General features: G+C 45.0%; 2 protein-coding genes across 4 annotated transcripts in view; both read right to left on the reverse strand.

Annotated features, from left to right (window-relative positions):
• stard9 (StAR-related lipid transfer (START) domain containing 9) overlaps window positions 1-15,074 on the reverse strand; it is a 34,281-nt gene extending 19,207 nt beyond the window's left edge. For both annotated transcript variants that reach the window (XM_076157332.1, XM_076157331.1), the window contains exons 1-7: window positions 14,850-15,074; window positions 12,266-12,335; window positions 9,884-10,000; window positions 1,356-1,472; window positions 1,108-1,140; window positions 939-1,000; window positions 211-323 (exon numbers count right to left, since the gene is read on the reverse strand). In XM_076157332.1, the coding sequence (XP_076013447.1) occupies window positions 211-323; window positions 939-1,000; window positions 1,108-1,140; window positions 1,356-1,472; window positions 9,884-10,000; window positions 12,266-12,335; window positions 14,850-14,896 (559 nt within the window). In that variant the 5' untranslated portion in view covers window positions 14,897-15,074. The remainder of the gene's footprint in view (window positions 1-210; window positions 324-938; window positions 1,001-1,107; window positions 1,141-1,355; window positions 1,473-9,883; window positions 10,001-12,265; window positions 12,336-14,849) is intronic.
• Window positions 15,075-15,515: 441 nt separating this feature from the next.
• cdan1 (codanin 1) lies at window positions 15,516-24,188 on the reverse strand. Of its 2 annotated transcripts, none has more exons than XM_076157776.1 (28): window positions 24,097-24,188; window positions 23,038-23,759; window positions 22,757-22,957; window positions 22,405-22,595; window positions 22,136-22,243; window positions 21,986-22,064; window positions 21,752-21,872; window positions 21,557-21,666; window positions 21,315-21,404; window positions 21,115-21,190; window positions 20,753-20,958; window positions 20,513-20,645; window positions 20,177-20,320; window positions 19,883-20,049; window positions 19,690-19,774; window positions 19,475-19,564; window positions 19,330-19,384; window positions 18,966-19,102; window positions 18,764-18,867; window positions 18,464-18,613; window positions 18,271-18,334; window positions 18,077-18,155; window positions 17,459-17,682; window positions 17,133-17,240; window positions 16,881-16,944; window positions 16,578-16,762; window positions 16,323-16,430; window positions 15,516-16,215 (listed from the first exon to the last, which is right to left on the reverse strand). In XM_076157776.1, exons 1-28 carry the CDS (start codon window positions 24,172-24,174, stop codon window positions 16,093-16,095), a joined length of 4,002 nt encoding a protein of 1,333 aa, XP_076013891.1. In that variant the 5' UTR covers window positions 24,175-24,188; the 3' UTR covers window positions 15,516-16,092. The 2 variants fall into 2 exon arrangements, with proteins under 2 accessions (XP_076013891.1, XP_076013890.1); XM_076157775.1 differs by having other exon boundaries at window positions 23,038-23,762.
• Window positions 24,189-24,194: the final 6 nt, after the last annotated feature.

Here is a 24,194-nt window from a genome sequence, read left to right on the forward strand (position 1 = left end):
ACAGAAGCGATTAAACATGCCAAGTACTATGTCTGGGCTTCTCAAACAGGGACCCCAGTGCTCACAGAGAGATTTGCAGCCTCTGACGCTATATAATAACAGCAGAGTATAGATCTAAATCACCCTGAAATGGCAGAGAAAGAGTGTGTTTCAGCCCCTTGGTATCAACCGCATTACTAAAATGTATAAACAGATGGTGGGGGGCCTCACCTTGTACATAAGGTCCTTTCTCTGGGTGCTCTCTCACTCTTAGGGAGGCTCTCTTCTTCTGCTCTCCTCCTGTCAGCAGGTCTCGCACACGCTCGTTATAGATCTCCAAAAAGCTACATTGACAGAAGGAAAAATGCAATAAAATATCAATCTTGACACACTGCTGTGGCGGGATAATAAAGTGGCTCTTTTTCGCACCCATACACATCACGCACATTTTTCGTTCACCAATTAAACACCTATTATTTCTACCCACATCTCGGAAACAAGACGGTTTGTCTGGCACTTTGCATTTATTGTACAGTTGACAGTAGAGATAGACAGGAAATGTGGGGGAGGGGAGGGTGACATATGATTAACGTCCCTCTCAAGAGCCAAATCTGGGATGTTAGGCGATATGCGTCTTGCACCACTGGAACACTCAGACGGCCCAGGAAACCAAACTTCACTGTGGAAAATTCACTGACTTATAGTCACATTGTAAAAACATCACATTCTTACTGGTGTCTAACTGTCAAGGGGAAAAGGGAAAGAATAATTCTTGCTCTGTCAAACTAGCAATATTTTAAACATTCAGATGTTCAAAATTGAGGACGGCTCCAAGTTGAACAAGAAGCCCTCGTACTGTCTGCAGCTTTCAGCACACTCAAATAACCAGATCGGATATGAAACAGGATGAGGAAATAACACAATCACACAAAGAGTCAAAACAGAAAACCACATGGTACCTGATCTCCACTCTACTAGAGTTCTGTCCATCAGGAAAAGCATCCTCAGACCTGAAGATTCCCTATGAGGAAACGAGAGGAAGTGAGTGACTGACGAGCTGTAATGTACTTCAAATCACAATACCTGATACTGAAACAGACACATAATGAGTATATTCCACTGATTTACCTGACAGATTCTAGGGGTCAAGCCAATGGAGTCCTGACATCATACAGAAGAAAAGGGAAGAGACAGGAAAATTAGGTTACAACCAGAATAAATTAGACTACAATTGGGTCGACTACACATGCCTCCCAACAGTGTCTACATTTGTCTCTTTGAAGTACAACAATTGTGGTTTGTGGGACAATTGTAGTGTCCCTGTGTAACTTATTAAATGTTATGATCCCTGAAGTACCACCACAATCCCTCCTCACCGGTGTCCCCATCATGGTGTACGTCTTTCCAGATCCGGTTTGGCCGTAAGCAAACAAACACACGTTGTAGCCCTCAGACGCTCCCGCCAGCACAGACGCACCCAGATCCTGGAACACCTGATGAACATTAACACATAAACACACCTTGAAGCATAAACACCTAACCAACTGCCAGCTAAACTTACATGGCTATAAATAACTGGGTGGAGTTGTCGTACACAATGAGTAAACACTGGAGAATGATGATGCCCAAGAAAACATTTAGAAAATCTGATTATACGGGTTACACAGAGCTGCAGTCTGTCTTTGCAGTGGGGCGGCTGAAAACATGTGGTAACAGCATCAAATTGTTAACCACATCTAGAAACCAATCGAGGCCCATTCAAACTGGTGGGCAAAATGATGCCAGCAGACAAATATACATTACATTACATTACATTACGATCATTTGGCAGACGCTTTTATCCAAAGCGACTTACATTACATTACCACCCTTCGCAGAGGGGGGAGCAATTGAGGGTTCGGTGCCTTGCTCAGGGGCGCCTCGGCAGGGACTTGAACCGGCAACCCTCCGGTTCCCAAGCGGAAGCTCTAACCACTGAGCCACTGCCTGCCAACTGCCAACTCCAAATATGGAACTCATTTAGTTGCGGAGCTGATAAACGGCCTGCCAGCATAATTAAATCCTTGCGTAAAAGTTGCAGACAGACAGACAGACTTAATGTTTTTTTTTCAACAGCGTTACAAAAGAACTGAACTTTTAGATGTTAATCTTGGTATTAGTATCTAAGTAGAAGGCCAACTGAATAAATCATCACTTTTGTGTATTGTTCTCTCTTCTGTTTTTCTGGTTTCTTTTTCTTCTGCCGTGTTTGTTACTGATAACCGAGGAAACTTTATCAGAAACAGGTCCTGAAGTCATGTACTTGGCAACACCGTGGCTCAGTCCCAAGCAAATACACGCCTGGGGTGAAGCAACCTGATCTAGACCAGACCCCAGACACAGCACATTCTCCCCCAGAACCATAACACACTCTGGGATCAGTGAAGGGTCCCCTCCCTGGCCCCCGGGCTCCATCCCGGATCACAGAAACTAGTGGGTAAGCACACAAGAGGAGGGAGAAGGAATGCTTCCAATGCTACGGCCATCTCCCAGGATCAAACACGGGAGCTCTTTCAACAGACCTCCCCGTGTGTGCTGTGTGTGTGTATATACCAACCACTGTCAGGAGAACCTAGAACCTGGATCTAAGCCTGTGTATACTCGGGCTTACAAAACAGTGGGAACAGGTTTAGGTTGGACGCGGTTTAAAGCTCTTGAGAAAGGCTGAGGCCCTGTGAAAAGATCTACTGGTCATCTGGTTGTTCTTAGGAGTGTGTGAATCTGTGTGAATTAATATTCAACAGCCCAGAGTTTTCTCAAACAGAGGTGAAATGTTCAACACTGATATGACTCACACATGTTCATAGATAAACCATTACAGCCGGTTGATAAAGAATAACACTCTGGGTGCAAGCAAAGAAGCCAACAGCCAGGGTTGAGGGTCACACAAAGTGTGTAGAGAGTGCAGAGTGCCGAATATTAATGACCTGTTACCAGAGCTTTGTCACATTGTCAAACACAGGTGTAACTAATAACATCATAATGGCTGCATTCCATTTAGGTGCCAGAGCTCTGGCGTTGCCTCTCTGGCACAGCTATTTGGAAAGGAGCCGTCGTTAATGCGATTGGCTACACCTGTGCTTCTACTCCTACTCCATAACATACATCCTCCTTTTTACACTAAATACAATAGATACCAATTAGTTTCCACAATGCCCAATGCCCATGGTTGTCAAGCCAACCGTGTGCATCCATCAGCCACGTGTGACTAGTAAAACTTGCTGTTACGGCTGTGGCACTGGATGACCTTATAAATCACCCACCATGCACTGGGGCCGAGTCACCACCAACACATATTTACCATGCAGATGTGACTACTTCCCTCCCTGAGAACCTGCTTTGATGACATTTACGCTTTATGGACCAATTTGGATTAAAGCCAAGAGAAATTTTTTAAGAAGTCATACATTTAGAATACTGAAAATACAAATACAGCATGAATGAAACCTGAATTAACAACATATTCGTGATGAAGAACAAATGAGCCCTCTTGTTTCATTCTGTACTGTGAGATGAACTCCAGTGTGAGAACCTTATGTAACTGTTGCTCAGTCAATGGTGCAACTCGAAATGTCAAAGTGCCAGTCCATTGGAGTCGAGACCACCGAGTGAAGCCCCCTGCCTGTTAGCTGAATGGAAGCTCAAACATGAGGACAAAGAGCAGCACCGCCCTTGTCTTGTCCTCATCCCACCGTTCAAAAAACAGACAAGACACGCTCTCCTCCCTCAAACACAAAGAATCAATACGGCCCTTGTTAAAGTTGACCCTCTTAAATTTACTCTTGGGCAGCAGAGACGAGGCTGAGGCTCCCTCCTGGCATCGCACAAAAGGGACGGGACTTCACTTCAACCACTCGTTCCATCGCTGAACTCACCTCCCTCCTTCTCTCTGTTCAGTAATTCTATTGTTCTGTGCATTTCTATCGTTTAGCCGCTGTTATTTTGCTACCACAAGTCTGCAAAACACTACAAAAGACCTTTGACTTGAACGAAACCAAGCTGAAGCATAAACTTACTACTTCCTCTTTCGGGAAATAAAGTGTTGACAGCCTTAAAATTGCCGTCACAACAAATTCATTTCGTAGAAAGCAGTTGAGGTGATTCTGCTCTGGCTTCAATAACCAAAGCTTAAACAGACACAACGCTCCTCTGTCACAACCTACTACACGGAAAGAAGCGCCCCCCGGCATTAGGAGGTATTTTGGTTGAACAAAACAGGTCAGAGACAGATTGCATTGTGGGAATGGAAACAGACTCCAGAAGGAAATGCAGGGAAAGAAGCGGGCACGGATAAAGCAACAGGGGTCAGAGTGGCAACAAGTGCGCAGGCTGGTTGCAACAAAACACGCTTCTGACAGACTAAACACCCATTAGACGGACGGCTCCTGCACGCGTATCCATCTCGCCCGGGCAGACTGCGCTCTAATTACATGACGGAGAGGAAATAGCATCCAAAACAAAGACAAAGGCTTCAGAGTTTGCGTCCTTCACTGAAAAAATATGTACCAACAGCTCAACAATGAGGGAGGAAAGCAGAATATAGATTTCATTCTTCTCAGACGGGAAATGCAGGTCACATTCACTGGGTCCAAACAGGAGATAGGGATAGAAAACAGCAACGGGGCTGTGAGGCTGCAAGTGGGGGGGGGGGGGGGGGGCTGAGTCACTTCTGGTGTAGCAGGATTCAGTCGGAGGGGGGTCTGCTTTGGTTATGGCCTGTGTAAGATATTTCTGATTTCAAGATGTCGTGGATCAAAGTCTGATTTGAGGCCTCGATGCGGCTAATCTAATCTGCACACCTCGCTCACGGGTCTCCGGAGGTTGCCAGCAATCCAGTGTTGGTAGATGCAGAGGCTGAGAGAGCGGTTAACAATATGTTTCAAATTAATGCGGCCCCTTACGACGCTTAACATACACTTCCAAACCAAGTGTGGTAGATTCTGGCAGCCTATGTTAAATGTAATGGGAAAAATGCCACATGTACCTCCTGCAAAGACCTGGACCAGATCTGCTGAAGAGGCGAATGAGGTGCCCTGAAAAACAAGGAACCAGCCGGCTTTCATGCCAGAGATCTGTCCCGTGATAAACGCCGTGCTCCGTGTTTGTTTTGAAACATGGGAAAGGCGTTTGTTTTTCAGATAGGGAGTTGAGCTTGTGGCCGTGTGGCGTGTTAACACAGAAAAAAAACAAAGGAGGTGAAGGAAAGGAGTGAGAAATCAAGAGTGCTGGAGCGAGAGGGGGAGAGATAGAGAGTCAGGGTGTCATGTCTGTTAGTCCTGTAATCACTGGCTGTGTGGAAAACGTCAGTTGCTGGTGGAGGTTTTATGTGGCCTGTTCTACACAATCCTGGAGAAGTCTTTCTTGGTGTGTAGTGTGTGTGTAAGATGTTGTCAAGGGTGATGGCTGAAGGCCAGCCAAGCAAACCGAAGCACTCCGCCACATTTAAAAACTCCAGCGTCTCAGTGCCTTCGCCAGCTTTGACGCAACCAAGAGGACTTAGATTGAGTTTTCCTCCTCAACCACCCTCACTGGGAACGAGCCTTCACGCTGAAGTCTCCAGAGCACAATCAGTCTGTCCTATAAAAGACATTCTTTTTCTCCTCCTCCATGTCCCGGGCTGAACAGCTGCAGAGGAGCTGAGAGTTGCACAGTTCCCGTCCCACAATTTCCAACTGGGTTACACAAACACAACAGCTGGACCCCGAAACCTGAATACTTTTGTTTAGGCACAGGAGGACGTGAGACTAGTGATCCTTGTCCTGGCTTCCTCAGAGGTACCGCAGAGAAATGGAGGGAGGACTCAGAGCGGGAGACAGGAGCACGTCCAGCAAGAGGAGACAGAGTGGAAAGCTGTTTGGCTAGAGTTCGACAACGCCCGCATTTGTCACACTTGGGACAGAATTTGTAGGTCAAATTAGCATGGAAGGGCAGGGAGGTTACATGAGTGGGAGGAGGGAGAGATAGAGCTGTGCAGGCTGCTCTTCATTACCCAGACTAGCCTACGCACGGGACAGGAGGAGGAGGGTGGGAACGACACAGAAAAGGGAGAGGGGGATCGTGGAAAGAAAAAAAAAAAATGAGAGGGGGGCATTTTGGCAGTGCATTCCATTTTCAGTATGCACTACAGACCCCCAACTGTTGTTTCTACCAATAGTGGGGCAAAGGCGAGACTTTAAGCAAATAAATCAAACCATATCTGGGGAGGTTTGGGCTCTGCTGCTCCTCCCACGATGCTTGTTAGAGGAAAACAACACTGTGGAGCGGAGCTGTGTCAGTCTTTAATGGCGGGCTGGGAATAACTTCTCCAGCCTGCAGACTGATGGGAGCCCTTGACTGATCTCCACCGGGTACAGTACCACAAACTACTGCAATGCACACTGCAGCATTAAGCTACTTAGTTGGAGGGAGTTTGCCAAGAAATCTCCTGCTTTTCCCATCGATGATTATTCTCTTGCCTCTGCAACATAGGTCTTATGGAAATAGAGCATGAATAAAACAACATATATCTGCAGCTGTAATTCTGACACTTAAATATGGTTCATCTTTAAGTACAGCCTGCACACTGTAACGTTTAGAACAAGCAGGTCAGATTACATCATGAGCCAAGTTTCTGTTTGAGTTTGATTTTCCTCAGGCTAGACCCTGAAGATCCAACTTGGTAAACACAGCCCCTCCCAGCTCCTTCTATCAGATGGAATGTTGCATGCACATTAAAACTTTGTGCGGCTTTAATGTACATGCAACATTCCCTGGTCTGATTATTTATCCTCACCCTGCACCTCGGTGATGTGAATACAGATACCAGTTTATCAGACCTTCTAAGGATAATTTCCTCTCATCCTCTGGCATCCCAGATAAGAAGCAGGTGCTGGTGCTTTACCTAGATCCATAAGGCACAGATTGCATATTACTTATTTATTGAAAGCATGTGGTTCGGTCACTGTCCTGTGTGCAGTTTAACTCATTCCAGACTGAAGTGGAGTTGCTGCTCTCTTTCCAGCTCCATGTGGACGATTCCTTACAAACAAAGAGAAACTATTCTTCCTCCACTGACACACAGACCCACAAACACAGAGAGCAGAATCAAATCACGCACTGCGTCGACGAAGAAGAGGAAGAGGAGGAGGAGAAACCAACGGGAGGGGGGGGGGGGGGGCGGGGAAGCCCCCATGAGCTGCCTCCATTTGGCAATAAAGTCCCTACATTGTGCTCCCAGCCAAATCCTCAGCAGTGACGTCTTTGCACTGAAATTTTAAAATGACTTAGCGAGGCAGCTGTGAATTTGGCAGGCGAGAATCGAAGGAGGGGGGCTACAGAGGCACAGTGGACCCCCGCACTTTCCCCTCTTCCCTTTCCTCCCCCACTTTCTTTCTCTCTATCACTTATCAGCTACTCTAACCAATCCCCCCCTCTCGCTATCCAAACTCTCTACACGTCTCTTTCTCTCTGTGTGCTCCTGCATTTTACTGTCAAAGTCAGTAATCACACAAAAGTGTTAGTGGTGATTACAGAGTGGGAAATGCTATTTATTAGTCCCATATCTATATCCCACACAAAGACAGTGTTTAGACAAATATCCCCCATTCTCTCAACAGTTGGGTTCTATTATGGCTAGTTCTTTTATCTACCTTTGTTGAACACACTTATTGTAAGTCGCTTTGGATAAAAGCGTCTGCTAAATGATCGTAATGTAATGTAAATGTAATGTAATGGTTATGTTTCTATGTTTTCCTCACCTCACAGAGTCCCTGTCCTTCCTCTCTCCTCAACTTTCTTCTGGGAACTTTTTAACCCCCCAGACTGAAAATAACAATCACCCTGGAACAACAAGTCATTAAAACCTATTTCTTTATTCCAGTGGGTGTCAAGTATGTAGCCAAGCCTGGATCTCAACATATAGTTTAAGATACTGCATTCCTTTCCATTCTCTCTCCACCATAACAGCGTCTATAAAGACAGAAGCCAGGAGACTCTGGTGTAAAGCATCAGTGATGCATGGAGATTTCTATGCAGAGCGGCAGTGGGGTGGGAGTCCAGTCAGTCTCTGAGGGGTGCTGGGTGTGGTGGGATAGCACTGGACTGGAAAGGCGGGAGTGAAGATCCAGTTTCCCCTCGTCATGTTCCACCACAAATTCAGATTGACTCTGTCCCATGGGCACTATACAGTGAAAAGAATTTAGAGCAAGTCCTGCTTTTTACGCTTTACTAAGTAAAGCATTTTGGAAGTGGAAACCATAGACAGGAGTGACAAACACAGCATTAAATGAAAGAATGTGTTGGCCATATCCTCATTGTAGACAGTTCCTGATGATGATGAAATGTAATGCCACTTTTGGGAAACGAGGCAGCACAACATGGTTGGAAATAAATCAACCAACCAAAAGTTGATAAATTCTGCTTGTGGAGAAGAAGCATCTCAGAAGCACTCAACCAGACAATTTGATAGGATATATTCTTCCAAACAGCTTTTTGTCTGGTAAAATAGTTCAAGCGGCACCAAGGTGATCCATTAAGCAGCCTTCCTGCCCTGCAACATAGACACAGATTTCCTATTGCTATTTCCTATGAACTGTTTATTTCAATCCCAGAAAAACACTGTCCCCCGGCTTAATTAAAAAGTATTGAACGGTAACATGTGATCAATAAGGACTGACCCGGCCCCAGAGCCTTTGTTAAAGAGACGATTCCTCTCCACTCGTGGAAAAGTGGTCGGATTTAAACCCTCTGGCTCTGTCCTTTCGCCCACCGCGGGTCAACGGTGGAATGTGTGCAGGCAACCAGGCCACCCTGACTGGACACAATTCTGCTGAGGAGACTGGCAGTCAAAGCCAGAGGGGGAGCAAGAGAGAGAGAGAGAAAGAGAGAGAAAGAGAGAAAGAGAGAAAGGACAGAGAGAGAAGTGCTGTGTTGTCTGTCGCCCTGCGCTGTGTGTAGGCCGTCATCACAGCCGCGTGTTTCTCCAAAATGGACAAAGGCAGCTCTGACAGGACTAGAGTCAGCCAGTAAGGGAGTGGCAGCGGAGGGGACCACATGGATAAAAGGTGCAGCTTTAGTGCTTATTGTTTGAAAACCGATGCTTAAAATGGAATTCAGTACATTCATACTACTTTGAGACATTGAGACACTTTCAGACAAAGTGATTTAAGGACGGGTTCCTTATGTTTAGCCTCCATTCTCAACACCCTACAATCAAAGCAGAGAGCACAAAGACATCCAATCACAGCCAGGACATGAAAGGCGAGCTTGAACCAGCCATGCCATGTCTGAGGCAAGGGGACTTCTGGGTATCAGATGGGGCTGACATCCTATCCCCTGTATGGCCATCTGCGTAAAAAAAATACCGCACGACACACACACACTCCTCTTGTTGTGGTTTGTCTGCAAGGATAAGGTTTCCTTTCGAGCTCTTGTCTTGGTTCAGTCGCTGCCTGGTGTCGACTTATAGACAGTTATTCTGATATTAACCTGATATTAGAATATAAACTGTCATGTGTGCAGGATTTTGTGATATTTTCCAGGAAAACCTCATCTGTGCGTTGGATCTCCTATCCGAGTATACTTCTCATGTATAGTGTATCTGTGAATGTCTCGGTTTACTTTTCTTAAATTTGCACCGAGGCAGCCGCAAGTATGAACCGCAGCAGCAACAGGAGAGAATGATGGGATTTGAGGTTGAATAGTGGATGGAAATTGAAGCTGAGGCGTACAAAGACGGGGCCGAGTCGAGCTGCACACGTCAACTGGAATATAGACGGAATAATTCAAAGTAAACATGCCTTGATCCGCCTATTGTCCTGTTTAGAGCAAGGGCAATATTCATTCATTCATTCTGTAAACAGAAGCAGTGAGGGAATCAGTACGTTACCTCCTCCTGTGAGGCATAGTGAGGGTCCGCGGGGTCCACTGACCAGTAGCAGTAGTCAAAACAAAACTCCAAAAGCTTCTCCCTGGAATCTACAGCACCATCCGCACGTCCGTCCAGCTACAGGGAAGAGACAGGGGGGAAAAACGTGAGATGGAGGGTGGAATTTTCAGCAAATGACTTTTTTTATATGATATGAACTTTTGAATAACAAATGGAAGCTTGTTAGGAATTCACAATGGCAAGCATCACTTAATACGTGCAGGAAATGTACAGTAATTTATCTTTGTGGGTCTGTTGCAGAGATACTCTCATTTAATAACAGAAAGAAAACGGCGTCTATAGCTTTATGCTTTATGGGAAAGCGATGATGTGGAACTACAGGTAAGCTGTTTCCATTCATTAGCAAATGCAGATCGCTCCTCCGTGCGGCTCTTTCATTCGCCTGGGTGAATTAACACCGACCACCTTTCTGCTTATGGAGTGATTCCTGGACTGTGGAAAGACATCGCAGCAGCATTTAGAATTGCCTCTGCACAACAGCACGGCATCTCTTGGCTCTTTATTTCTCACTAATAGAGTCTGACTAAATGGAAAAACACACCTTTGGACTGTGTGTCATTTATCACAGTCGATACGAAAGACTTCACCTTCACTTCACTCCGTCTATTCCCGTATGAACAATGTCTAGCAGCCACGTAAGTTTGTGTCTAATGGACAGAGCGGAGCAATGTATGTAACGTCAACATTATGACACTGGATATTGCCGGTGGAGTTTATTATCCTAAATATCAGGACACTGCATAAATGTGTTTGCGTTTAGTCCCTGAGGCTACATCAGATAAGATTTATAATTTTCTTAACTTATTTGACTGTTTTAGCAAGGGAAATAAATTAAGTTTGGGGCAATATTATGATAAACCCAGTAAGATGAGTAAGAGGTTTATTAACCAGAAGAGACATTGCAGGCAATTTTGCGAGTTAATAGGCAGGAATGAAAGTTGAATTGATACAAATGTGTTGATTTGTTCGTTTGTTTCTCAATAGAAGACATCACATTGCTACATTGATATAACATTACATATACAATGATAGAAGATTTGATCTATACTTTCCACCCCAACCAAGTAGACAATCACATCTACCCATCAGCCACCCTGTAATTAGATTAAATATGCAACAGTTGTGGATAATAATGCAATTTAAGCTGAGCCATGTCCACTGATTCCACTTAGGTCACGTAAATCCTTTCTTTGACTGAAGCGTGAGGCAACAACTAAGCCCCGGGTATCAATTTGTGACCGGCAATTGACTGGCGTGAAAGCATGACTGTTTAACCTCTCAGCGCTGTTATTACATTTGACAATGGCCGTGCAGCGTGAGGCTTTAGTAACAATGTCCACAGGCGACCCTCTCTGCCCCCGCAGCTCCGACCCGGCTCCCACACGTGACGAAAACACTGCTCTCACCTCTGTTTTGTTTCAAATTTGAACAACTTTTACATTTTAGTTGAATACAGTAGATATTTATGGCCGTTTGTGATCCTTGAGTTTATTATCATTATTAGTTGTTTTCATTCCCCCGTCTCGGATCGTCTAAAACTGTCCAACTTTCCATAAATAATTATTCCCGTGAGACCCGCGAGAGCCCAGGAGTCCCCGACAGAAGGAGGCCATGTGTGGTTCATCTCTGTCACATCATTTGTTTCAGATTTCCTCCTCCCCCACCCTCACTCTATGGTTTTAATGGCCCCAGCCTAAACAAAGGGGTTAATTCTGTGAGGACATTTTGTGAAAGTATAATATACAGATGTATAAGGGTAATTGTTTCAAAATGCACAGAAACATGTCAAATATCCCAAAAACATTTTTAACCCAAGTGATAGTTCATGAACTGTTTGTCTTGTAAATAGCAGTGCTATTATCACTAATGCCAGGATTCACTTCTCCTCTTGAAAACACATCGTTCAATGCCATATCGTAATTTGTAGTGGTTATAGTGCTGCAATTTCCACAAAAACTATTCAGAGTAATTCCAGTCTTGAAGTGTGCTGCAGTTGTATTGTGGTTTGTTTTGGTATATCAGAGTGGGTTGTATTTGACAGGGAAGGTTCCCTTAGCACAAACAGTTTTGGGAGAAGAATAAGAGAGGGAAAGAGAGGGAAAGAGAGAGATAGGGAAAGAGAGAGAGAGAGGGAAAGAGAGAAAGAGAGAGAGAGAGAGAGGGAGAGAGACTTGTAATAGAAAAATCAAGCAGGAAGAAACTGACCCAAGGCTATAAACATCCTGCTGCTGTGATGTGATGTGTGCCCTCTAAACACTCCTCCCACAACACACCTACATAGTATGGGGTGTAACTGACACTCATCAACACTGACATACTCACCTTCACATTTCGGACCCTAACGAGCTTATCCTCCACCTGAACAGTGAGCCGCCCTCCGTCCACGCTCTCCCTGTGCGCCAGAAGAGAAGCAAGAGCATGGGGAATAGTAGGTTAATGTGATGAGTGCTGACGAGAGGCAAGAGCACACACAAGAGAAAACCCCGACATGTGCTTCCAATAAACAAGAGGAGATCAGGATGTGAAGTCAGGATTCATCGGTTTCACCCAATTGAAATGCAATATGGAGGTCACTTTGGATACAGACCAGTTTAAAATCTGCTATTTTTTTGTAGAGGATTCAACGGAACGTATGTCCAGACTAATTTGGGGCAGTTTCACTTGACATGAGGGCATCACATGACTGTCGCAACAATGTATCTTTGTGTATGAAATCACCACGCAGCAGTCTTGAATGCCGCTGATCATTTCAGATTCAAATGAAAACAGACCCTCACACTCTCCGGAGACTTCCAGTGATGAGGCAGCTTGGCCAATTTCCACAGTTGAGTGTGTGCGTGCATGTGTCGTGCGTGTGTGTATATCCAATCCAGTGTGTATCTGTGCAAAACAAGGTCAGATGTGTGTGCTACAGCAGCTGGACTAAGCACATCTGATGCAACACAAGTGAAACTGGAGGCAACCACACTTTGGACTGAAGTGAATTTCGATCTCCTACAGCGATAATGAAGGCAAATGCTGCTTCAGTGAGAGCTCGGGGTCTGTGCGGTGGGTTTGAGGCAGACAAGGAGGCTGTCGTAATCGTCAGCTCTCCCTGTGCTCCACCACGTGGGACTCATTTTGCCAACCCCAGCAGTGGCCCAACCCAAAACCACCAGCATGAAGGAGAGAAGGAGGGGGATGGAAAATAGTAAACCCGCCTAAAGAGTTATTTGCTTACAAACCTAAGAAGGGCAATTTCGAGTTTGAGTTAACATGTTTCTTACACACATGAGAGGCTGCCTGCCATCTCCCCTATTGGTCGACGCAAGCGACATATGGTTACAGCTATGATGGCACAATGAGGAATGCAGCTGACCAGGATGTTATTAATGATATCTTGGTGTCACGGCAGGTGACATGAAACTCATCCTCAAACCAAAGGGAGAGAAGACAGGAAGACTGTCAGAAGCACAACAAGGAAGCACAGTTTTGCATGACAGTAAGGATTTGGTATAAGATCACCTTTTGTTATGCAAAATAACTGGAAGACCGGTTGAAAGAATCATTGTCCTGGGCTTCATTGCTTGAACAATTCTTTGTTATGGCGCTCTAGTGGCCTACAGTATAAGTTTAATTCAATGTATGTATCTCCACCCCCTTGAGACATGTTATTCAACATGTTGTAGCAATTTGGCCATGAAAGTAAAGTGGAGCTCCAGTGGCGCACAGCTACTTTACAACCTGCCTGTTACCCTGCTACTGCAACAGTGGATTTAACAGCACTGTAAAATAAGGGGAAACTTTTCCATGAACGCTTCTCACTGAACAAGGGGGAAATAAAATAGACCTGAAACTACACATTGATTTATCGATCAGTTGACAGAAAACCCATCGATAATCTAGATAAATGACATTTTATTGAGTAAAAAGATCCAGAATTTGTGTATTTTGTTTCTGAAAAGTGAAGATTTGCAGCTTTCCTTTGTTCCATCTAAGTGTAAATTACTTCCTACTGCAATTTACTGCTAAACTATTTTTAAGACCTAATAACATCTGTACGTGGGGAACTTTTCACCGCTTTCATTTCTTTTCACTTTTGACAATTAAGTAACTGAAAAATACTAACTTGATTCATTAAAGATTAGAATAGCCATTAGTTGCAGCATCACATTAACATTAAAAATGAGAACCTCCATCCAACACAACAGATTTTCAAAGGCATCAAAGTAAATGTGTCTCCACATTTTCAAAGGTCATTTCATCAAATTCAGGCTCAATCAAGTGTTTGAATGGGGAGAGAAATAAAGACATGAAGTTATTTTAACTTTTGTCCCAGATCCTCTTTCATCATACATTATCTGCCAACAATCCCTATCCCACTTTAGAACAACTTTTTAGGGAGGAATTTTACCATTTTTGTTCATATTAATAGATTGGTGGCATGCTAGTGTTGACGTCCCGCTCAGGCCCCCCAATCAGCTAGGGGCGGCCCTGCTTTAGTTAGTTAGCTTGGTCCACTTTACAATGAGGACCAGCGAGTTCAATGTTGTTATGGCCGCCATACATGCAGCAGGTTACACCCCCTTCTCCCCCGTCTGCTGAACGACACTGACAGCCGCAGTTGTCATCATTCACCATGTGCCACTTTCTCTTACCGCAGCAAATACGTTTAGCAGCACTTTACTTGGATTTTGGCGAAACTCAAGTCATGAAATAAAACACTGAGCACGATGAAATTGACTTATAACAACATAGCATTTAGCCTGTGCTTGGGTCAGCGACCTGCTGTTCCCGGCGGTGGGAACAACAGAGATGGAGGACAAGTCTAACAACTAACCGCACATTTACATACTAAAATGTGTTTTAGTGGCTGTTTCATTGTCAAAACTGTTCACGTAAAGTTAACAACTAAAAGGGAACATACCTTGAGCTGAGTGGACGAACTCGAATGGCAACTTTGACATTTGCCATGACGCTTTGTCATAGGTTTTACGCGCAAATCAGCAGTAAACAAAGTCGGAAGCGATCCATGTGTGCGCTCTGTGTCTTCAGCTGGGGGCGAAACCGTCTGAACCATCCGCCATTCAAGCCATTCCTGCCCGTCAAGTAGTGAGAGTCCAGTCGCTTCAAACTCCCCGGAGCACTGAAACTTCCTGCCGGACAGGAGGGGCGGGAGGAGGCGGAGGAGAGGCCGCTGATACTCCTCCTCTGGTGGAATATTCATGGCGGAGTTTTTGCATTGCTGTTATTATTCAAATTTCTCCAACAGTCCCGAACTCTTACTTTTTTGTTAAATAAATAAATAAAATTAGTAAAAACACAAAAAGGTACCAACGCTGTGGTGAATTAATGAGTATTAAATCTTTCCCCGGCTAGGAATGTTACGAATGTGTAAAATAAACTAATAAAAGATAAAATAACTACAAATAAATATTAAAAACTCTGACAGGCAGATAGAGATAGGCTTCCTCTAAAAACACGTCATACGTCGGTCAGGTCATATTTCAGTTAGTGCCACCATATTTGGATGACATAAAAGTGTTTCTTCTTCTTCTTCATAATGATTCTCGCCAAGACATGTCTGACCAGAATACATCTTTATTATCATTATTTCACTTTGTTGCAACATAAAAAATACTTCATTTTAAAAGCAGCATGGAATACAGTGTGTTCAACGTGAACTAAAAAACACATCACAAATGCAGTGCTGCATTCATGAAATCAAACATGCAGTCACGAGTAGTGGCGGTTCAAAGGCATTGTGTGAAAAGTGCCATATTAAAATAAAGGCATTTATTGTCTTTCTAGGGGAGTCAACACTAAAAACTGTTTTAACCAATTTGACCCCTTTGTGTAAAGCAGTGTCTCTTAACAACAGCTCTTCCGATCAGTCCCCATATGTCATAAATATAAACATATGGTTGTTACACAAGTTGAGCCCGTGAATGGGTAATTCTTCACTAAAATGGCAATACATAACACTTTTAAATTGAAGAAAGGCTCCAGATTCGGACGTTTGCAGGACCCATCCTGAGACCTACTGTGCTGAGATTGTGACTAAGAAAATGCTTAGCAGACTACAAAGTCAACCAGAGCTGTTTCTGTCTTGAACTGGAATAATAAAACACTGGTTGTTGCTCCCTCATTTTAGGGAATTATTAGCTTTGTTAAGTAGCGCCCTCTACTGTCTGCTGTGAGACCTGCAGCATGTCCATGTGAGTTTGTAACTCCGGCAGAGGTGATGAGGGATTGATACTCTGAGATTGGAGATGGAATTTCTCTATCAGTTCCTGAAAGTAGAGGACGGCAGATTAAGCAAAAAAGTGAAAGGTCACGTGCAGAAGTAACCACAGCAATGTCCACAGAAAGCATGAAGATGAATACAATGACCCCTCACCGTTGGCAAGGCCAAGCTTGACAGCTTCTTCCAATAAGAAATCACTTCTTCCTCTCCCAAAACTCCTCTTTCAACCAGCTTTCTGACCAGGAACAAGTAGGTGTTCCACTGAAAAAAGTCAGATAAATCAGTTAATTGTAACTTTATTATGTCACTAGCTTTGTGGTGAATGGTTCTAAAGAGATCAATGCTTATACACAGAAAATGCCTGAACATTGGAGGGTTGGTAATAGTAAGCAGTAGTATTAATTGTACCTCAGAGTCACTGGCCTTCAGCACAGCAGTGACAGTGAGTGGCGTGAAAAGCAGGTGGAGAGGAGCGGAGGAGCAGCAGTCTCTCTCCCACAGCTCAGACAGCACCTCCAGCACAGCCCTGACAGGAGGCTCCCCAGCAACGCCATCGCATACAGGGAGACACAACAGGGGCAGCTCTGCAGACACTGAGCACAAAAACACACACAGTGCATTAAATCACGCAGCATTCATGTTGCTTGCACATGAGCAGCACATGGCAATCTGCCTGCCCTGATCATTGACGGCAATCGATGGACATCTTACCCAGTTTGCATGCCAGTAGGACAGTTGTGTGAAGGAGCATCTGCTCTGACACTGCAGTCGAGAACTAAGAGAGGGAGATAAGAGGACATTACATTACATTACATTACGGTCATTTAGCAGACGCTTTTATCCAAAGCGACTTACAATAAGTGTGTTCAACAAAGGTAGATAAAAGAACTTGACATGGGAGTGATACTTAGAAAAAACAATAGACTAATCAGTTCAATTCAATGTTCTGTTGCATTTGTGTACCTTTCTGCAGGTCAGTGTGTCTCCCACTCTTTGCAGCAGCGCTTGGAGCTGAGGAACAGTAGCCTGCTCCTGATCGGTCCTGGGGCCGACTGCGACACTCAACAACTCCTGCAAGCCATGAAGTCAAACTCGATTTATTCGACATTAGTCAACTTTACTTCATCCTGGAGACTTAAACTTTGAGCATCAGTCAGTCCCAACTTTCCTCCATCATTTGATAGATACAAAAGGAAAGAAATACTCATACAATGTTAAGATCACATCTAAGAAATCAAAAGACAAACGGACAAAGGAAAGTTCAACAATATTAACATGCAGCAGTGTACCTTTATCTCAATGAGGATGTCAGAGGGCAGTGAGGCGCTGTGGCTGCAGTGTGGAGGGCAGGAGGTCACTCTCTCACTGCTCTGTTTTCGTTTGGGCGCTGTGAATCGTGCCTGGAAAACCAGCTCATCTGCAGGCCCCCCCGCATCCTCAGCGTCCTGGGTCACCTGGGTCAGAGCCTTCATCACGCGATCAAACCTGCCCTTCCACTCTCGCCGAATCAGTGCTGAGGTTGAGAGGTCAACAAGGATGGAGAGAAAAATCTATAATGTTGGCGTGCACTCCATCATACACGTCCTTCATAAAAACCACACATTGTTAGTTTCACAAAGACAGCTTTGTTACAGGGCTATTTTATTGGATTTCTGGGATGGGGTTTCTCTTTTCCTTTTTTTCTTCACTCGTTTGTCTTGCCACAGCCCATGATGCATTTTGCAACTACTGACAAAGTGGAATGATGTCATCCTGTAAAAACTGCACCTGTGACATCATCCCTGATGTCATCTGAAACCCCAGTTACATGGTGATGTCGTTTCAGGCTGTGACTAGTTTGGGTAAGAAAGCTTTGTATGAATGTAAAGGGTAAATGCAAAATCAGGTCTTCTGTTTAAACCAGCTACCTTTAATGTTGGCAGCCAGCCAGCTGCAGGCTTTCTCCGTTGCGAGGCGTTTAGTGATGTTTTCAGACGTGGTCAGGACCTGCAGAGTGTGTCGTGAATACAGAAGGAGACCGTTGCAGAAATACTTTGAGTGCTTTGTAAATGGATTAGCATTTGCATCGTTGCTTTTGAAACTTGATCTGTACACGACTTACAGCAGGAGACGTCTCATCAGGCAGCAGGATCCTTATGGCTTCAGGACTCTTCTCACTACAAAATCTACACAATCACACAATACCATGCATCAAATCAAATAGGAGTAGGAGCTTTGTAGCGATATCTGGAATACATATGATGCTCTGGATTAGAAGTATTTTATCAAAGTGCATGTAAAAGATGCTGTTGTACCTGGTGGCTCTTGTCAGGGCCTCCATGCCTGAATCACACAGCTGAGCACAGATGGAGTCGTTGAGCTTTGAAGGACTGGAGTTCGGAGCTTCCATTCCGTCTCTCAGCATCTTCTCACCTCGCTCTACTAACTCACTGACGAATGTAGCCCTGGATGACAACCAAAGTCAAATTTGTAAAAACAAGCACAAACACAAACACACCAACACACTAACACTCACATTACACTCTACACCACATGTTAAATGTTGTGGAAAAACAGACTTCCGACCCAACCACCCCCAGGTCTTTGATACCCACTTCATATGCTTGACGGCGTTGGATCCGACCCTTTCAGCTACAAACTCCACAGTGCGATGCAAGGATGGTGGCTGGTTGTGAAAGAAGGCTTGCTCCAGGTCGACCTTTACAACAGGGGATTTGTCAAGATTAAAATAATTGGTATGAATACACAGGAAAGTGAATCCATCTCTCTGTTCTTCACCCGCCCTTAATGATTCACCTGTAGTTTCTGCTGTGACCTGTTCGTCGGAGGTGTATCCCTCAGCTCAGCAGAGGTCGGAGTGATCTTGCGGATAATTCCTCCACTCTTGGCCGTGCTTCCCGACACAAAGGCCGCTAGGAGCTTACGGAATTCCCCTGATCGATAGAAACAAGGAACACCATCAATTGTTGTGAATGTATCCTTAATCCTCGACAGGAAATGACAGGGTTTCAATGCTTATTCGCAAATTAAATTCAAAAACCTGTCCATAACTAACTACAAAGTTCCATGACCACATTGCTACAGTGGAACAACACGGACGCCTTTATAACTACCATGGCATCATAAACAAATCTGTCAATATCTAAAGAGTCCTACTTACCCAGAAACGGACAACAAGTATAGAGAAGCTGCTGATCCACCAGGGGAATGTAGTCCTAAAGATGTAAGAAAGGAAATATCACTATGCATGAAACATCAGCTGAATTTAATAGACAAATACCCAACAATATGAATATTTTACTTACAAGTCCTGCTCCACTTGTGTTGCTGTCCTCCAGCTGAGACAACTTAGAGAAGTCGCTGGTGAAGAAAAGGTCCTCAGGGATCACTGGGATCTGGAGATTACACAAGTGAAAGACTTATAGTTCCCATGACAAAGATAATATAATACGGTGCAACTCACTACCAAAATACACAACTGAAACACTACTAAACATTTAATATCAGCGTCATCACTCACCTGGAAAAGCCAGCCCAATACAGCCACCATGAGCAGCTTGTTCAGGTAACACATTTCTCCACCGCATTCACCCAGCAGCATTCTCCTACAGGCACAAGACAAAAACATCAACTCTTTTCAGGAAGGTTAGGTAGTTAGTTATGCTACTTATGTTGTATTTTGTAAATGACAAATGTAACTTATGTAGACGGACCGGTACAGGAGCAGCAGCGAGCCGAGCACAGTCCTGTAGCACAGCAGCAGGGGGCCAACAAAGTCCAGCATGGAGAGAAACTCCACCAGCCAGGGGACGGTGAGCACGGTGCGCCTCCTCTGGATACTGTTACGCAACACAGCACACACATCCAATACCGGAGAGCTCTGAGGGAACAAGAGAAGAGACGATTGAACAAATGTGCACTTCCGACGATACAGCGTTGAATCATTTAAAGTCAAGTTTTGTCCTATAGTGTACTAGTTGACAGACATTTGTGCTTTAGTTTCTCACCTTGATGCGGAGGGCAACAGCAGCCTCCTGTATCTCCCTGGAAGGTTTCTCAGCTGTTTGGTAAGGCAGAAAGGAAATAAATCCCAGAAATTTTGCCAGAAGACGAGCCAGGAGCAGCACTGAGGAGAATCGCTGCTTCTCATCCTGTTGGGAATCGATGAAACGAGAAGAAAGAGACAAGACAGGATTGTTTTAGAGATGGAGTTGCATCAGTCAGGAGTACAACCATTACTAGAGTTTATGCCATGACAAATGACCTGTACCTAAAGATTCAGTTGTCTTGTACATGTAAACAAACACGTGAGAGGTTCATTTTAATATGCAACTCTCATATACCTGCTGCTCCATGTCTCCATCTCCTTCCCCCCCTTTCTCCCCGATGGAAGCAGCAGGGCTCAGGATGGAGACTTCATCCAGCTGCAGGAGCTGCTGACAGAGGCTGTCCTGCAGATGCTGGTTCAGCTGGCAGCTAGGACACAGCATCCATGACATGTTAGCTCACACAAAAGCACCACATGAGGCTAAAGACGTTTCATTTCCCTGTTTATGGCATTTGTGTCGATGGTGTCATCTCACCAGCTGGCTGCCTGCAGGAAGTCCTTGAAGAACTCCTGGTGGCCAGGAAAGGATGGGGGAGGGCACGGGCCAACGACTCCGTGGGGCTGAATGAGACGCTCCTCCAGACGCTTCAGGCGCCCCAAGCTGTCAGCTCCCAGCATGCCGAGCAGGTCAGCGTCAGGAGTGTCCCCGGGAGAGCTGTTTACACGTGGGTCTTTACACATCTGGAGAAAGAAAAGAAGATTTTCATGATTTTATGGACCCCACTGTGCCAACGAGAACAAATCACAAAAAGCTGTTTTTACTCCCAGAAAACTTCCTCTTAAAAGGAACTTATCCAAGAACTATTGTGCAAGTGTAAAATGAAATGGTACACCTACCTGAACAAGTTGCTTCAAGAACAGACGGGCAAAATGTGAGTGGTTCCCTGCATCGGTCAGTTGATTCATCATTCCTCTAAAAATAAAAAAACAGGACAAAAGAATGAAGGGATAAAACATAACTATTTATAATTACTCTAATTAGTACCTGGTTCACGGGGAAACATAATAAAGGTTATGTGTAGTTATTTTGGACTTGCCTGATCCTACTTCCTAGAGCGGCATCGAAGTTCCATCCTGGTTCCTTGTGAAAGTCCTCCCACTCTCTAAGCACCTCGTAGAAAACATCTCTGTGAGGAAGAGGAGAAGCAAGAGAAACAATGATCAACTCAAAATTCAGCCCGTTTGGAAGCGTTAACTTTCAGTCACAATAAGCAGTTTGTACTTTCAAGATGTGGCAAGAGGGTAGTCAAGGAAAGAAGAATACGTTATGTTACGTTACCTCTGTTTTTTAAAAGTGTGGAAGGCTTTGTTACTGCTGAAGTTGGACCGGTTGTCAGTAGCAGGCTGGAATGAGACTGAGTGGATGAATGTAGAGACCGAAGGAGAGAGCTTAAAGAAGAAATAAAGAATACAAAATTTAGCAACCAAATACATAGTTAAGAAGTAAAGTGGCGTGTACTTTATATATATATACCTTGGCTGTGCTGGTGTCCTGTGCCCGAGTCAGCTCGTCCCTCAGAGCCGGAGAGAACGAGGCCACTCTTTCATTCTCTGCCAGCAGACGCAGCGTACACTTGTCCAAATTAGCCACCAACCTGTAACATGATAGGACACGGTTATGGAAAACACAAAAGGAGAAGAGTTACGAGAGCAGTGTGTTTCTTTGAATATGAGATAAGCGAAGCACCACACAACTACAGAGACTTACTGAAACTGATTCTCCAGCACCTTCACGGCAAAATACACACAGTTGTGTACTTGTGTCAGGTAACCTCTCTCCAGAACATCTGGAAAAGGAAAATAACATTGGTAAACACAATATCATAGGTTTTAATGGCAAGAACAAATAATTACTAACCTAAATTCACAGCACACAAACTTCCTTCATCATCGTTGGGAGGAAACCGAGATGTTAGCAACTGCACGACAAAGAAAAGCTCCAGGAAAACGTTTGGCACAAGGTTTTCTGTAAAAAAAGAAAACAAAATTGCATCTTCTTTTGCTCAACTTTGAAATCTTATTTTGAAATTATCAACGCCTTTATCTGTAAATGTCTTTGTCTTGAGAAGTGTCACACAAACAGAAGTCCTCTTTTTGACACATTAACCCCTCCCTGTGGTCGTTTACCAGAAATGCAGGTACAGTACAGTGCCGCGAGAAGATCCAATTCCAAGGCGAAGGTAACTTTGGATGGCTCGGGACACGCCACCTGCGCATCTGGTGTAACCTTTGACCCCGTGCATAGACCGGACTTGGTTGGGGTGCAGACATCCAGAGGAGCCGGAAGAGGGGAGGCAATTTGCTGGGCACGTTTAGTCCTGAAAACAAGAAAATCCACATTATGAAAAGGCAAACATAAACAGAGATGCAGTGACAGCAAAGACAGAGTTCATTCATTCCCACAATTAATAAGGGAAATGAGAGGATTATATATACAAAAACTGACTTATAGGCCATTTACTACTATTAAATCACTTACTTCTCCCTCTTTAGTAGCTCCCTCTCCTCCTGCAGACTGAGAGGACTGCCCACTGTCACTGACCCCTCCTGTGCCTCTGTCCCTAATGGAGGACTGGAGGGCTTACTGAACGGGGTGGAGGTGAAGCAAGTCTTTGGTTTGGAGTGAGGCCGCTCTGCACTGACTGGTGTAGGGTTGATTCTTCTCGATGGTTTGGTTGTGCTGTAAAAATGTAGGATAGTACGTTTAAGCACAGGCAGGGAAATGGCAGTGTAGAGATTGAGATTAGTGTGTGGACTCACGCTGAGGGAGCAGGTGACGTGCCGACAGGAGGGAAGTCCTCCAAGTTGAAGTCAGGAGGAGGTGAAACCTGCTCGTTTATCCTGCTGTGCCCTCCTCCTCCTCCTCCTCTGCCTGATCTCCTCCCCCCACTCTCCCACCTTCCAGTCTCCTCGCCGTGATGTCCGCCACGAACTCCACCATGTCTCCCTTGCGACCCTGCCGGCATGTTGCCACCACTGCCACCACCAGCGCTCCTCCTGCGGCCTTTCTGTGACTGCAAGTTGGGGCTCTGCTGGTCCGGAGATATCATGTAGTCCCCCAGACTGATTCTCTGACCGGAACGGCGCTCAGATGCTGAAGGCCTGGACGCGGGGCTCCATCCTGAGTTAAAGGAGGGGCTGCTGAAGGCACTGATCCCGCTCAGACAGTTAGACCCCGGCTGACCCGCTGCATCGCACTCATTCCCAGGGGACAAAGCGTTGGCGGGGGAAAACAGCTGGACTCGGCTGGCGCTTCGAGAACCAGAACTGGGCCCGCCTCCTGCTGACCTGCATCCCCTCCTCTCAGAGAAACCGTGGGTCTGCGAGGCCGGCCTGGGGCGGTTAGGGGTCTTGGCAGGCGTGGCGGGTCCATGAGTTAGGGCGTGACTGCTTTGCTCTCTCAGGAAATTCAACAGGAAAGGGACAAACTCTTGTTTCTGGACCGACACCCTGGAGTCACTGAATGACAGCTTCTCTCTCTCCTGCTGAAGTGAGAGACATTTCTGTGAGGCTTAACTGCAGAATTAACACTGAAATGGTACATTTGTAGATTTGAGATGCGTCCAAACAAATAATACTAGATAACACCTCACAAACATGGCTCGTTTTAACTTGCAAACCAAGCAGACATCATGGCAAAGAAGCTGAGTCTGATTAGCGGTCCATTCCAGGGCTACATTGGCCCAGCTTGCTAGCTCGCGCGCTAAAAGTTTTGTTTACAATCCGTTATTCGCTATGTCACGTCATATTTCAAACTATATAATAATAATAATGTATCAAGTACGGCACCCGGGTGGCTCACACTTAATTTACACCTACCTCGGCGTTTTTTAGCCACCCCAAAGCCGTATTAACGTCCACTTTGTGTAACAGGAGCGATTCCAAAAGAGCCGCCATTCTGCCAGAGTTGCTGCGCG

This window comes from Genypterus blacodes, unplaced genomic scaffold (assembly GCF_046128005.1).
Source record: "Genypterus blacodes isolate CSIRO-AG114 ecotype Tasmania unplaced genomic scaffold, CSIRO-AGI_Gbla_v1 ptg000073l_1, whole genome shotgun sequence".
Lineage (NCBI taxonomy): Eukaryota > Metazoa > Chordata > Actinopteri > Ophidiiformes > Ophidiidae > Genypterus > Genypterus blacodes.